The sequence below is a fragment of the Thalia democratica genome, chromosome 5 (genome assembly GCF_965202585.1).
Source record: "Thalia democratica chromosome 5, ktThaDemo2.hap1.1, whole genome shotgun sequence".
Lineage (NCBI taxonomy): Eukaryota > Metazoa > Chordata > Thaliacea > Salpida > Salpidae > Thalia > Thalia democratica.
In genome coordinates, this window is record NC_139169.1 from 33,728,271 (window position 1) to 33,743,523 (window position 15,253).

At 23.7% G+C, this 15,253-nt stretch overlaps 1 protein-coding gene across 2 annotated transcripts; it reads right to left on the bottom strand.

Moving 5' to 3' along the window:
• Positions 1 to 3,912: 3,912 nt before the first annotated feature.
• LOC145835594 (uncharacterized) lies at positions 3,913 to 12,868 on the bottom strand. 2 transcript variants are annotated; one of them, XM_082943261.1, is made up of 16 exons: positions 12,707 to 12,868; positions 12,410 to 12,554; positions 11,657 to 11,734; positions 10,051 to 10,122; positions 9,863 to 9,934; positions 9,553 to 9,696; positions 9,414 to 9,485; positions 9,276 to 9,350; positions 9,140 to 9,208; positions 9,002 to 9,076; positions 8,116 to 8,187; positions 7,974 to 8,042; positions 7,645 to 7,854; positions 7,501 to 7,569; positions 7,206 to 7,380; positions 3,913 to 6,232 (listed from the first exon to the last, which is right to left on the bottom strand). In XM_082943261.1, exons 1-16 carry the CDS (start codon positions 12,855 to 12,857, stop codon positions 4,715 to 4,717), a joined length of 3,066 nt encoding a protein of 1,021 aa, XP_082799387.1. In that variant the 5' UTR covers positions 12,858 to 12,868; the 3' UTR covers positions 3,913 to 4,714. The 2 variants fall into 2 exon arrangements, 1 of the variants encoding a protein (XP_082799387.1); XR_014369863.1 differs by having other exon boundaries at positions 6,100 to 6,232; positions 7,206 to 7,340.
• Between the last annotated feature and the right edge of the window lie 2,385 nt (positions 12,869 to 15,253).

The following is a 15,253-nucleotide window of genomic DNA, read 5'->3' on the forward strand; positions in this document are numbered from 1 at the left end:
GGCCATCTTCAACTAATAAGTTATTTTCAAAATTTAGTCTTAGATACCATTATAAGTTTTAGAATTAAAAGTAGTAGAATGTAAAAACTAGATATATTATAAAAACCTTAAACTACTTTTATGAGCTTTTAGAAATTTTTTAAGATTTAATCAATAATTAACCTAGAGAAAAATAACTTATGTTTTATTTAAAAATATCTTAATTAAATACTTTAATAAGTCAAAAATATAGTGGTTGTTAATATCTGAGAATTTTTTTGTTTTATTTATAAATTCTTTTTTAAATGATTAAATAAACTTATCTGCAAAACTTTGCATAAAAAAAAAAAGTTAAAATCCGATTTTTTTTTAAGCTATCAAATTATGAATTATTAGTTAAGTTTTAGTTTTAGAAAGAATTTTAAAGGGCAAAGTAAACACTTTCAATTGTACTTGATCAATCGTTTCTAAGCATTTGTTATTATCAGTTTACTGTGAAAGTATGTAACGACTTTAATAAAAGTTTCATGTTTCGATGAGTTACTTAAGCTGTTTAAATACTTGGTAAAATTTAACGCTTTGTATAGTTTTATCATAAAAGTTTATAAAGTATTTCTGACTTGGATAAAAATTAAACTAGTATAATTTAAACAAATTTTAACTTTATTAGCTATTTCAGAGTTTTCAATTTTTTTCTTGTAACAAGAGTCTTTTATTTTAAATAATTTATAAAAGTACATGTAAATTATGTTTTTAGTAACATATTATCAACTTGAGAAATTTTAATTTGTATTTACAGTCATCTTTATTCACAGTTAAAAACATTACTTACATTAGCGTAAACTAAAAATCTAAAAGTTGTTTAATTTTTTATAAACTTAATTTAAAACATTTAATCTAAAACCTAAAAATAGTTTTAGACTTTTTCAATCTAATCTTTTAATTAAATTCAAACCGCAGTTTCAGTTAAATACAGTTTAAATTTTTAAAGGTTTATTGACAACAGTTTGCTAAATCTGTGCGTTATAAAATAAAACTGTATGAAACTTTCTAAAGCTAAAACAACTCATTTTAATTCAATATTTTTTTTCATAAGTTAAAAGATACTTAAAAAGACTGTAATTATCGTGAAGAGCATCATTAAGCAGACAAAACAATTAATTTCTAATTTCAAATCAATTTGTATTCACGTCTGTTGCAAATTGTTTTCTTTTAGTAATTTCATTAAAGCAACTAACTAGTTTTAGTTTTTATAAAAACTTTGTAGTGTTTTTGATTATACATTACATGTTTCTAAGATGTTTACAGATATTTGCATATTACTATATTACTCAACTACTTAGTTCTTAAACTTCTAACTTTAATAAACTATTAACTCTTAAACAATATTTTACGTTCTTAAACCTCCTTATAGTAATTTTTTGTATAAAACTCTAAAAGTTACACTAAGAATTACAAACTAATCACATCAGAAAAGTTTATAACACTTAGATAAAACATAACAAGTTTTTGCATAAAATAATTTTTATTCTAGTTTGTATCCGATAAAAGAATGCTATCTTACAAAGTTTAAAACTAAATATAAAATACCATCTGTCAAGAATAAAATAGTTCTTTTTATCAAACCTAATATATAAAATCTATTAATACGATAAAAAAATTTAACATTTGAAAATTTATTTTTTTTAGTGTATCAATTTCGTAAACACTAAACAGCTACTTGTTTTTTTTTGATAAAACAAATATATAAGTTTAACATTAGTTTAAAATTATTGTTATTTTGTCATTAAATCTAGTATAACCTAATCACAGATAGATTTAAAAACCAATACTTTTTTTTTTAATTTTTGAGTTGTTAAAGTTTAGATTAAACAGTATTTTAAGTGTAAGTAGTCTTAATATTGAATAAGATCGTATAAGTTTTTTAAGTATTTTTTTATTCGTTTAAACAACCATATTAAATAAAATTTTACGATTGTTTTATTGGTTAAATTTTCGTTCAATATAAATGTAAGAATTTTCTTTCATACTAATAAGTTTAAAACATTTAAAATATATTTTAGAATTTGCAAAAATATATTCAAAGTTTTATTTTTTAATACGAAACAAACAGAACTGTTTAATAGTAGTTGCTATTATCGCAAGAGTTTCTTTTAGCAACTCGAATTGTAGCAATATAAAGTTGATAATTTGCGCAATAAAGCGTTTCACACGTGCAGCTTTTGTGCTTACATTTGACCTAATGAAATGTTTCTTTTTGTCTACAAAAGCTACTGACGTAAGTTCAACTATTTAAAGTTCGATTGTTTAGTCTACATACAATACAGTTTTGAAAAATATTAATGTGCCATCTGAATAGAAATTAACTTAATCTTTTACGAGTATAAAGACCTAAGTATTTAGATTTCACGTTCTTTTTCTTAAAAGAGTATCCTATTTTAGTAAAAATAATAACTTTACGACTTTGACTAATTTTAGAAGCATTATTATAGTTTCCTAAAAACTTCAGTCTTTCATTTTTGCATTTTCATGAATTAAATATAATCGTAAGATATATTCAAAAAACGAAAACTTTTAAATAGACTAAAAAAAGTAGGTAAAAGGCAAAAAGAGCTTCAAAAGTTATGTAATTGTTGCAAATTCTTAAGCTTCTACAAACAGCGACCACAAGTTGTTTTATCACATTTAAATATAAACTTAAACAAATTTATATGATGATTAAAGCTTGTACAAACTTCTGTTTACAAAGAAATCTTTTGTTCAACTTTGATTTCGTCTAAGATTGCATAAATATAATTCACAACCTTATAGAAAACTTGAAATAGAATTTTTATAAGTGCTACACAAAATGTTACAAACTTTGTTTTCCTAGAAATTAGTACTACGTGCATACGTTTGTCGTTTCGAAACTTTTAAGTATTTCTTATAAATAAAATATCTATATTTTAATATAAACAAAACTAGTTATATGTCAAACCTGTATTTTATTTATTAAACAATATTCTTTAAACTCGCTACAATATTTATAACGAATTATAGTTAAAAAACTCTATTATTTCTTAACTAAACTATCATTCAAAAAGTAAGTATTGTAACTTAATCATTAAAATTAATTTCGATGTTGTTTATTATTCAAATATTTCAAGTCGCCTTGTAATTTCAAATTACGTACACTCAATAATTCATAATAATCAAATTTAAAACTGTTTAGATACTAAAAATTAAAATTTTATATAATGTAATATTACAAAAACCTTTTTTTTATTATTTTAATATAAATTCATAATTTAGTTTACTCCACATATAAAACGGATAATATGTTAATTTATAATTTTGAAAGTTTAAAATACGTCAACTAATTTACTTTTTTTTTAAGCTTAGATTTTTGAACACTAGAACAAAAATGTTTTTAATTTAAGTATAATTTGCTTTTTAAACTAAACTTTAGCTATGTGTTTGATAAACTAAAAAAGGCTTTATAAAAGCTCAATAGAATGTCAAGCAAAAATTTTGTAAGAAGCTTTAATCAAGATTAAAAGTATAGCATATATACAAAACTTTCTTTAAACAAATGAAGCTTAAGATAATATTTTTTTTATTTAATAAAAGCTCTACACAAGTTAAAAAAGTTTTAATTGTTTATAACATTTATTTTAAATTAAAGTTAAAATTACATTTTATTTTACTCTGTTTAAGATTATTTTAAAAACAATCAACATTGTTTACAAAACTCAGTATAGTAGACTATCTAAGATTGTTTAATAATGTAGCTACGAAATAATGTTTACTGTTATGTAAAAGAATTTATCTAACATATAACAAATGATAACAGATTAAAAGAATTATATTTTTATTTATTTATTTAATACTTATAAAACTATTTGAAATATAGATATACAAAATGGGCAGTTAAAACAATACAAATAATTGAAATAAAAGCTTAAAAAAAAAGCTTTAAACTATGGCATTAAGATTTTTTTTAAATAAAAATGCTAGACATTAGAATTAACTAATTTGTTATAAGGTATTTATAGATAAAAACAAAGAGTAAATCACAATAAAGTTATTTTTACGTCATTAAACTAAATTAGTCGTTTCAAAATGAAGAAAGGTATTATGTGAACCTAAATGTTACCATTTATTGCTATTGAATGTAAATCTCTTTAATCCTACCCTATTGTGTCAATTGTAAAAGTATTAGGCTGTAAAAACTGCCCTTTTGGTTGGCTAAATGCATAGACAATTTCAAAACAAAACAGCAAGAGTTCAAGCAACTAGACATAAATTATTAAATTTTTTTAAACTGAAATTTTATAAACTTAAAAGACTTTTGTCCGACAATAAATTATCAAAAATGAAATGATTATCAAACTAGTTGAGAAATTGCTTATCATAGACTTAAGAAATAATAATAATATTTCTAAGTATAACTTTAATGTCTACATAAAAAGTTTATCAAAATATTTTTACATTGATGTATTAACAATTTGTTATATAAATAATAAGTGTTTACTTTTACAAGTAATAAAACCAATTAAAATTTACAACAAACTTTAAAATTTTTATTACATTATTAAAATTTTTAAATAGATAAATATAGTCAGCAAGGTTAAAAAACTAAAAAACATCTGGAACTATCTAAAGTTTTTATTAATTTTATATTAAAAGCAGCTTAAGTCGTTGTAGTTTAGCAGCAACAAATAAAAAAAAATCGTTTATCTCGTTTTAACAATGGTTAATCCTTTATACTGAGTCTTTTGTTTATAAATTTTAGTTGAGACGATTGAACTCCCGAATCTTTTAAAGTGGAAATTCGTTGATTGTTTGTTGAATTCATCAAGCGTATGCCGCCATCTTTTATTACTCTTAAGTTTTGATAATAAGTTTTGTAGTCTAAAGAATTTGCAAGACTTTCAATATCAGCGTCTGAGTTGAAAGAATCTTCAAAATTGTCTTCATCACAAGATATCCAAGAATCAAAAGAGTTGTAAAGAGGATCTAAGAACTTTACAGAACGTGATCCTTTAGAGTTATCAGAACACTGAGTTTTTGTTGGAATGTCTTCGTTATCACTGTTTGATGATCTCTGAAGGACGCTGTAGACTGAGCTATAACTTATGCTTTGTAGATTTTTGTTTAAGTTTTCGATTTTATCACATTTGGAAACACCCTTACTTGAGTTTTCTTCAAGAGAAGCTAGATCAATTGAAATGATGTCATGTTTAAACTCAGCCTTGACAGATTTAATCTTCATACATTTCGTGCAAATTGTAATGTTTATCACATAACAAACGTAAATAACTACATCACAAAACAGTTTTATTGATATTATTAGTAACAATATCTCGGCAACAGAAAACGAACTCAAAAAGTAATTATACGCAGACAAGTCAAAAAACTTTGTGAAGCTCGCATTCAAAGACACAAAAGCAACTAAACAAAATACTGGAAACAATATAATATTATTTGTAGCAGTAAGTATAGAAATCTGTCGAACACTTCTACGTTCTTTTTTATTCAGCATCAACTTTTTAGTGCAGCAGTTGAGCAAGCAACAACAAATTATCCCAATGAAACTGATTAACAAAAACGAAGAGACAAAAACAACTGTTGAAGAGAAAGTTAAATTACTAGGAAGACACAAATGAGCAGTTGACGAGTTTTTATTGTTGTTGCTATTGACAACGACTAGTGAAGTTGTTAATGAGTTAGTCCAAGCAAAAACAACAACAAAGGCTGCCCAGCTTTTTGTCAAATATTTGTCTATAATTTTGCAATGTCTTAGTGTTAAATAACGTTCTAAAGCCGCTAAACTCAAAGTGAAAAAAGAGAGTTGTATACCAAAGAGTAAAACGAAGGAAACAGATTTACATTGAGCTGATTGTTCCCACCAAGGTCCATTCTCCCACATTCTACCTTTTGTCATTTTGTGGTAAATATAAATGGAAACAAAATAGCAGCTTGTTATAAAATCAGCGAACAAGATGTGCTTTAAAATCAGATCAAAACGTGATTGACTTGATAGTTTTAATGATATAGCTGGTTTTGTTTGGCTGTTTTTGTAGAGTTTTAACATTTTTAGAGACTTGCTAACAAAAATGCAAACTACAAGAATTGTCACAAGTGAGAGAAACACGGCTATCAATATCTTCGTTGAAGCATTGAGATAGTTGTCCGAAATTAAGTGAGTGCAAAGATTTAAATTCTGAAGTTGTGGCTTGCATAGGACATTTTTTGGTGAAGTCGAGTTTTCCTGAAAAAAGTAAAATTTTAACATAAAAAATTAAAACAGAAAGAATAAAAAGTAAGTATCAACTGACTTGTTTAATTAAAACAAAAGACTTTAATTCTAATACTCTTTTTAATAGTTTATTTTTGTTACGTTTAATTGAAAAAGTTTGCTTTCTTTTAAAGTCAACATTCTAGCTGTTTAATTAGTTTTGAATTGCATGTTTTTTATATTTCTTTAATTATCTCTTATATATGAATGAAAAATATTGTAAGGGCAGTATCAAAAAAAACTATGAAAACTTTACCTAGTTTACATAATTTTTTATTAACAATCTATTTTTTGAAAAACTTGCAAATTAAAAGTTGAAGAAAAGTACAGCTTTTAATTTAAAACACGAATAAATCGAGCTAAAAAGTTATATCAAACTTGTCATTATGAAAACTTTTGTACACTACCTAGTTAAAAAAAAATAAGCTTTTAAATCGCCAAAAAACTGTGAAAGTTGTTTTTAAAATAATCAAATACTACAAGCATGAACTACTAGATTGCAGGTTGTTTATATAATATGATGATTGACGCTTGGTATGCGAACTTAATTGCATTTGTATTGCAGTTGTATTGCATACTTGTCTGCTGATTTTAAACGAGCATGTGATGAACTTGCGTATTCAGTAACTTGCGTAGCACAGCACTTGTATAATTTTAGTAAGTACATCTTTTCGAAATAAGATTAGAATATTTATAATGTGTTTTTAAAGGTTTTTAAGAAAGTTCATGTTACTATTTGAACATTTATAACCTTTGACACATACCAACGACTAAAAAAGACAGTTAAACAATGTTCATAAAAAACTTCAAATACAACAGTTTTAAGAATGAAATAGTCTTAAATTAGTGCTAGAATGTTCAAAATTTGAAAAATTTCAAATATGAATAGTTTAAACTACTATCACCGAAAATAGCATGTAGAGAAAATAACACATTAAAATCTTACATTATTCAAATAAGCACAGCAGTGATAACTGTATGCAGCATGAATATTTTTCAAATTTGGAGTTACTTCAATAGCAGGCATGTACAAAAGATCTTTATTTCCACTCACATTTAGTTTCTCAATACGGTACATTCCCTGAGTTGGTAATTTTTTGATAGACGCATATGCTAGTGATCTGAAAATCACTTAAAATAAATGAGGCATTGTATACTAGAAACACTTTTACTTTGATCAATGAAATACTTAAAAAAAAATATATAACAGTACAAAATTTTATTAATATTAGTAAACTTACAGAACTTGAAGCTGGTTGTATTTGAAAGCTTCGTTTGTTAAGTTGAGAATGTTATTGAAACTTAAATCCCTAAAGTAAAAGTTAAGTAATAAAAAAAAAATTAAAAGTAACTTTATTCAATCGCTAAAAAAGTATATGACTTACAATTCTCTTAGCTTGTTCATGTTTTTGATGTGTTTCAACGAATCTACATTTAGATTATTATCCATAAGTTTCAAAGTAATCAAACTGACACAATTGGAAAGTTCTTTCAGTGATTTCAACTTGTTTGAGCTCAAGTTTAATTCACTTAAAGCTGGAAGCTGTTTACAAAAACCTCTGTGAATATTTTCAAAATTTCCACCAGTTAGAGTTCTGTTTCAAAAAAATATTCAATTTTAGTTTCGTATAAAGAATGTTTATAACTTTTTTGAATATTTACTAAACTAATTACAGATTTTTGTTATATTTTTTTTTAAGACAAGTAAACTTACAATTTTCTAAGGTCAGTACACCCAGTAAAATCAGGGAAAACAGCTTGCTGAGAAATGTTTGGCAGATTTCTAAAAATAAATTGAAGCTTAAGTAAGGTAATTGACACTTATCGGTTGAATTGTAATACAAATTGCTACTTACATAGATTGAACATGCTTAAGACCGGAAAATGTCCATTCACCGACACTTTGTATTGGATTGCCTTTAAATGTTCTGTAAAAAGTATAATAACATATTACTATTATAATATTTATTAATAATATAAAAATATAATAATAATAACAAAAAAATTAGCATATTCATATCAAAAAACTATAAAAAGATTTCTTCAAATTTATTGTTATATATTAACATAAAGTATTTAACTGTTTATTTACATAAATTTGTAAAACCTTGATATTTAATTTAAAACAAACAAATTCAAACATTTTATAAGTTTTTTTTTTAAATAGTATTAAAAGTTTTATTTTAAATATCAGAGTAGCTTTTGTTTGTGAGAATGAGATCTAGTTATTTGATTAGTCATAATTGTTTTAAGTCCCTAGATAATATTAATTATAAAGATAAAATGTGTCATTCAAGTATTAGATAAGTGTTGGAATGCACTTATTGTTAAGTATAAAAGATGTTAACTCATTTAAAAGATTTTGAAAATTTTTTTATTATAAACAAATTGTATAGTTTCAGCTAAAATTTTTTTAAAGGTTTTAACGTTTAAAACAATTAAAGAAACAGAATCATAAATAAAATAAAATATCAAAAGTGTTTTTATATATTTCCAGGAAACTTAGTTTTAATAAAGAAAATGTTTACCAGCTTTATTTTATTAATATAAAGTTAATAATAGTTAAGTTTACATAAAATCAAGATAATATTATGAATAGTATATGTCAGATTCTTTTTTAAACATATCATTATAAAATGTTATACTTAAAAAACTGTTTCTTTAATAAAGGATAAATAGGAACAATTTAAAATTATCTAATTTCTTTAAACATAGAATTTGAAAACTTAACAAATAACTTACAAATGAACTAAATTATTTCTCATTCCATCAAAAGCACGATCAGGTACAAATGTTAACTTGTTACCGCTTAAAGACCTTAAATAATATTGACAAGTTTATAACTGTTATTCATTAATAAAAGTATTTAGTGAAACTTACATTTCATTAACACTTTTTAACTTTATTAGTTCCTGTGGGTATTCTTCGAGCTCATTTTGTTGCAAGAAGCTAAAGAATAAAATAGTATTTAAATTTTTGTAGATGTAAATTCGGTATATGTATACTGAAAACTCACAGCCGATAAAGATTGTTTGTTTGAGAGACAAAGGCATCTTTTTCTATTGTTTTTATTTGGTTGTGACTTAAATCTCTGATAATGTATTGTATAATAGTTTCAAAGTTTAAGTGTTAATTTATATTGTAATAAACTCACAGCAATGTTAATTTTCGGTTATTCTTAAAAGCATTTGCCGGAATTTTCGTAATTTCATTGTAATTCAGCATTCTATAAATTTTAAATACAGTTTATATTTAAGACAATTAGAATTTGTTACAATATAAATTAAACTAACAAAGTGTTCAAACGATGGACTCTAGTAAAAGCTTCGAAAGGAATCTTTTTAATTTTGTTGATGCTTAAGTCGAGCCTTGTTAGACTTTTCAGACCATAAAAAGTGTCTTTTGATAAATCAGTTATTTCATTTCCTGATAGATCTCTGAAAAAAGTTTGTTTGAAAAGTTTATATACTGTATTAGGCATCTTATTAAAAAACTATTATTCTTGATTATTTCAAGCTTAAATTTTAAAAAGCTGTTAAAATCTACTACTTCATATTTTCTACCTCAAAACCATTACTTACACATAAAACAGTAGAAACTAACAAGTTTGTAAGTTGTTGACATCTTGCAAATAACCTTGATGGTATTTCATTAATCGAATTTTCCATTAAGCCCCTGTATTACAAAATGTTTTTCATTACATGAAAGTATTAATTTTTCAATTCTAATTTTATTGAGAACAAAATTTAAAAATAATAAAAGTAATTGTCGTATTTTAAAGTAAAACTTACAATTTTTTGATGCCAGTCAATGGTAATAATGCTTGTTGATGAATTTTTGACAAATTGTTGTTTTCTAACCATCTGTTTATGAAACGTCATAATTAAGTATATATTAATTAATTAAATTGTGAGAATCAGCTGCTTTTTATTGAAAATTTGATTGCTTTGTTAAAGTTTGATACGATGTGCGTTTTTAAAGATATTTAATTTTTTTGGACTCGTCAAAATCCACCCGCGATCTAATTCCACCAAGTCAAATTCGAGAACCGCTTACCGATCTTGGGTAAGGCTTAGGGGTAACAGTGATAGTGAGAAATAAAAAAAAAATATATATATACAAAATAAATTACTAAAAATAGAAATAATAATAAATCAGGTGAACTTTGATAATATACCGACTTTTCAAAGGAATTTTATCAAAAAATTTCAGTCTGTTATGTTTTTAAAAATTTTTAATATTACGTTTCAATAAGACCAGCTGTGTAGGAATCAAACTTAAACAGTTTCTGCAACTTTACAATAATTTAAACTGAGGTCAATTATTTTCACAAGCTTTCTGAAACGCTAATATAAAATCATTTTATGGTGCTGTAGCAAAATTAGTGCATAAAACATACTCAACTAGATATATTTTGTTAGTTAATTTTTAACTAAATAGGATAAAGTTTATAATTATGAAAAATCATACAATCAAAATGCTACTTAAGTGTTTACTAATATTACAATTAAACAGCTTGTTACTTATATTTGAAAACATATTCAGTAAATTCAATCACAAATTGTTCAAGCGCGCCAAATTATGCGGTCAATAGTAACATGTGCGGTTGCCATAGTAACATTGTTTAAATGCCACTAATTTGTTACAATAATCCTAAGTAGATATTTACTAAATAAAACGTAAAACTGTGCAAAAACATAAAAAAAGTGTAAAGATTAACTGTGTGAAAAACTATGTTTGTTGTATACTAGTCCGGAAACAGGTAAATGCTTAAAGAAATATTTTTAAATTTTCCTTTTATAAACAAGTATCTTTTGTTACAAGAAATATGGTGAATTGCTGAATATTCAGTGGAGAACGTGTTTAATCAGAAAATTAGCAAAGTTTCTTACATTTTTTCATAAAAAATTAAGTTTTAGAATCAGGTAATGTGGAAAACAAATGTTAAAAACACTCAACTTTAACACATGTGTGCTAAAGTGGTGTTTTAATGATTTGCTTATGATGACAAGTTTTCATAGTAAGTTCATCACCATGTAGAATATTTTGAAAACTGAAATGAGTTTGTTATTAACAAACTTTGTTTGTCATATTAATAATACTTGTACGAAAATTTGCACAGTTTATGAAACTAGTCCAGACATAAAATAACATTTATTTGGTTGAATTTGTTTTTGAACATAAAGCTTGTTTGCTTCTAAATATTATTTTAAGTTTTTGAACGCTTATGACATTTATACAGTTTAATTTTTTGACATAAAACATTCTAGATGTTTGCTCAGACTGATGTGTTTACTTTAATATAGCCACAAGTGACATAAAAACATGAAACCTATCTCCAGTCTTTGCTTAGCGAAGTTTTATGATAGCGAAAAAGACAAATCAAACAAAACTTACAACTCTTCTATTTTATGTGAGGCTTGGCTTCTGAATGTCTTTTTTCCCAAGCTTTTAATACTATTAATTCCAAATTCACTGCAAAAGTTATGTTTTAATATAATGTTGTTAGCTTGATTTTTAGTTTTTCAAATGTAACTTTTTGTTACAGTTTAAGCAATGAATTTTAAGTCAAGTTTAGAGTAAAAGATAGATTTAAAAAAATAAAACTAAAAATAAACTATTATCTCAAAGCATAAGTATTTTTGATCGATAAAAAAATGTATCTTTAAAACTAATTTGTCATTAGCTGTCAAAAGTTGAGTAGCATAAGGTCTTGTTTTCAAAACATAATGTTAATAGGTTCATCACTTGGTTGGTTATTGTAAAGGTTATTGTAAATAAAAAAGTATACTTTTAAAGCATGTTCGAAAAGGACACTCTAGCTAATGAATTAATACGTATTGAAACAAATTAGTTCATATGACGTCACTAAGAAGTATTTATTAACCTTCCGTAACTTTAATTCATGTTTGTTTATTTGTAGTCAAAACACTCTATAGTAAAAATTAAACTTTATTTTAATTTAGTTTTTTGCTTAAAGTTTTACAATCTAGTAATTAAATCAAGTTTTATTGTTGAGTAGCCTGTAAACAAACTTTCAATTTTTGTAAGCTAAACGCATCATGTATTTATTTAGTTGTAAAGCAATTAATATTTTAAAACCCATCAACTTTCTACTACTAAACTAACAAATACATTACGTTAACTAACAGTTTTAATGCTTCTTTTGAATCATTTTGAATTTTGCCCGTAAATTCTTTTAATTTCTTTGAAGTAAAACTTCTCTCTGCACAGTTAATAACTACTGTATCATCTGAATTTAATTCGTAGCTCTTTTGAATATGACATGAACATTCTATAGAAATTAATAATATTTTAAAATACCTAATAAAAAATGCAAATAGTCGTATTTACTTAATGATATTTTTTCAGTATTAAAATTAGTATTATAAGTTTTTCAACTTAAATTTTCTAAAAAGCTTATAAAATAACAATCAAACGGCAAACCTGAAGGACAAATAAGAATGTGTTGATTTATATCTTTGTTTTTGTTTATATGTTGTTTAGCATGGCAACAACTAAATAATGATATCAACAAAATTATATTGTAGAGTGAATTATTTGTTAAGTATTTAATTTTTGTTGAGTTTGTTTTCATAATTTTATTTAGTGTTTCATCTATTAAAGTTTTTAGTTTATAAACACAACAACTATTATGAATATTTTATTAAATTTTTACTTAAAAGGTTTATTTTTAGTTTTTAGAAAACACAATTACAATGGTTGAGCTTATCATAACTTTAAATAGTAAATGAAAGTATATTACATTTTAAAAACTTAAACTAAAAAAGCAAATTATACAATGTTTTATAAGACCTATAATAACTATCATCCAAAATTTTCTTTCATAATTTAATTTAACTTTTAAAAGTTTACAAATAGATAAAAAAACGATAAAAAGGTTTAAAATAAAACTAAACACATCGCACTTCTTAAAATGAAAACTAATTTGATATATATCATAACTTATATGATATATGTTCGAATACTAACTATTTATAATGCGTTTTTCTAAAACTATTTCTCTCACTTTAAATTCTTTTTTCATGTTTTGAATTTACTAAAAATACTGCTCTAGGTTCCGCTTAGTGTCAAAACATATTACATTTGCTTTTTCAGTTTATTGCTAAAATGTTTTAAACAAGTTACATGTTTTCTAAAAAATTTTGTAAATAAATTCTAATATATTTAGTTCATAAATGTTTAATAACCAATATGTAAACAAATTGATAATAAACAAGATATATGATTTATTATAATTGTAAATAAAATTATACTAAATTATTCTTTTACTAAAAATTTTAAAGTATAACTTACATCAATTTTTTTTCAAGCTTTGTTTAAAAATTTATGTTGGTTACTTAAACACTACACAATTTGTTTTGAAAAAATTGAAAGTAGACTGTGTTTATCTGTTTTAACTATGAAAACAAAAAAAAATCAAAGTTAAACTTAAAGTAAATGCTATTAAAGTATTTTTAATAATATCGTTTAGCAAAACATTTTCATAAGCACTAAAACAAGTTTAAAATTTTTAAGCAATAGTAGAAAAACTATTTAATTTTGTACAAAAGTGAAAATAATTATAGACCTCTAAACCAGTTGTTAAGAATTATTCTTCAAAGTAACTACTGCCATTATGTTATAAAGTATTTTTTTTAGCCGTTTATATAATCAGTTCAAAGCATATTTCTTTATACAAAATGTTTACAGCTTTTATCACTTTTTGAACGCATATCTTTAGAAATGTGTCAAAAGAATTTTTTAGACATTTTAAATATATAATAAATATTTAAAAATATATATATAATTTGTATTTTTATATTTTATTTACCAAAACATACACTTGTTGAAGTTTTAATTTTTAAAAGCTTTAAAAACAAGTTCTTAATAAAACTCAACATGTCCAAAGCATCATTCAACTAATATTGCGGTTTAAACTTAATTTTAACTTAGTTGGCAAAAAGTTTGGTAACATTTAAGGTAAATTAATGAAACTATAAAATAAGATGTTTTAGTTAGATCTAAAATAATTTAAAGATCTGAAACATCAATAGAAAAAAATTAAAAGTTTATAAATATATATAAGCAAAACTAAAGTTTAACCTATTGCTAGACTAACCTGCAAGTCAGTTGATTTTAAAAACAGTCAATTTTATACTTATCAAAACCTATAATTTTGAAGTAATTTAAAAGTTCATTCTAAGACAAACAGTAGAAAAATATTCAATTATCTTAATTAAAAGTTTCAATTTACTTTATATTTTAACACTTTTATATATTGACATGTTTTTTTTTTTATGTAAACTTTATACCTATATTTCCTAAAAGTCATTTCAACAAGTTTTAGAATTTATAACTTAAGCTGAAGCTAGGCTAGATCTAAAGTTAAAAACTAATTATTATGCAAAAAATGTCAATTTAATGTTACTTTAGTTTTAGAACTTATTTATGTTTAGAATTTATTTATATTCAGTTGTTAAATTAAGAATAGTAAGAAAATCTGAGAAAAACATTTCAATTTAATTACTGACAGTATATTAATAAGTATTTACAATCAGCTGTTTTTAACATTAGTTCAAAGTTGCTGCATTCTACTAGATGCATTAAAATAACTTTAGATATGCGTCATTAAATTAGTTAAGAAGTAGTTTTACCTAATAAACTTTACCGATATCTTTATTTAAAAAAATATGTGTACTACAACATTAGTGTTTAAAAAAAGTATTTGTATAATAATTTTTTTTATATAAGTTCTGTGTTTATAATTTTACATCATCTTAATGCAAAACTTATTTTTTTAAAGCTTTGATTTTTAATTTTATAACTACTGTATATGAAAAAAATCATATAGAAGAAAAACTATTAAATCAATAAAAAATAACAAATGCAAAATCAAAAGTTATTTTTACAGCAAAATTTTTTTAATTGGAAGTTCTAGATGACAATTTTCAACGCATAAATCAATTCTTATCGCACTTATTGTTGAACATA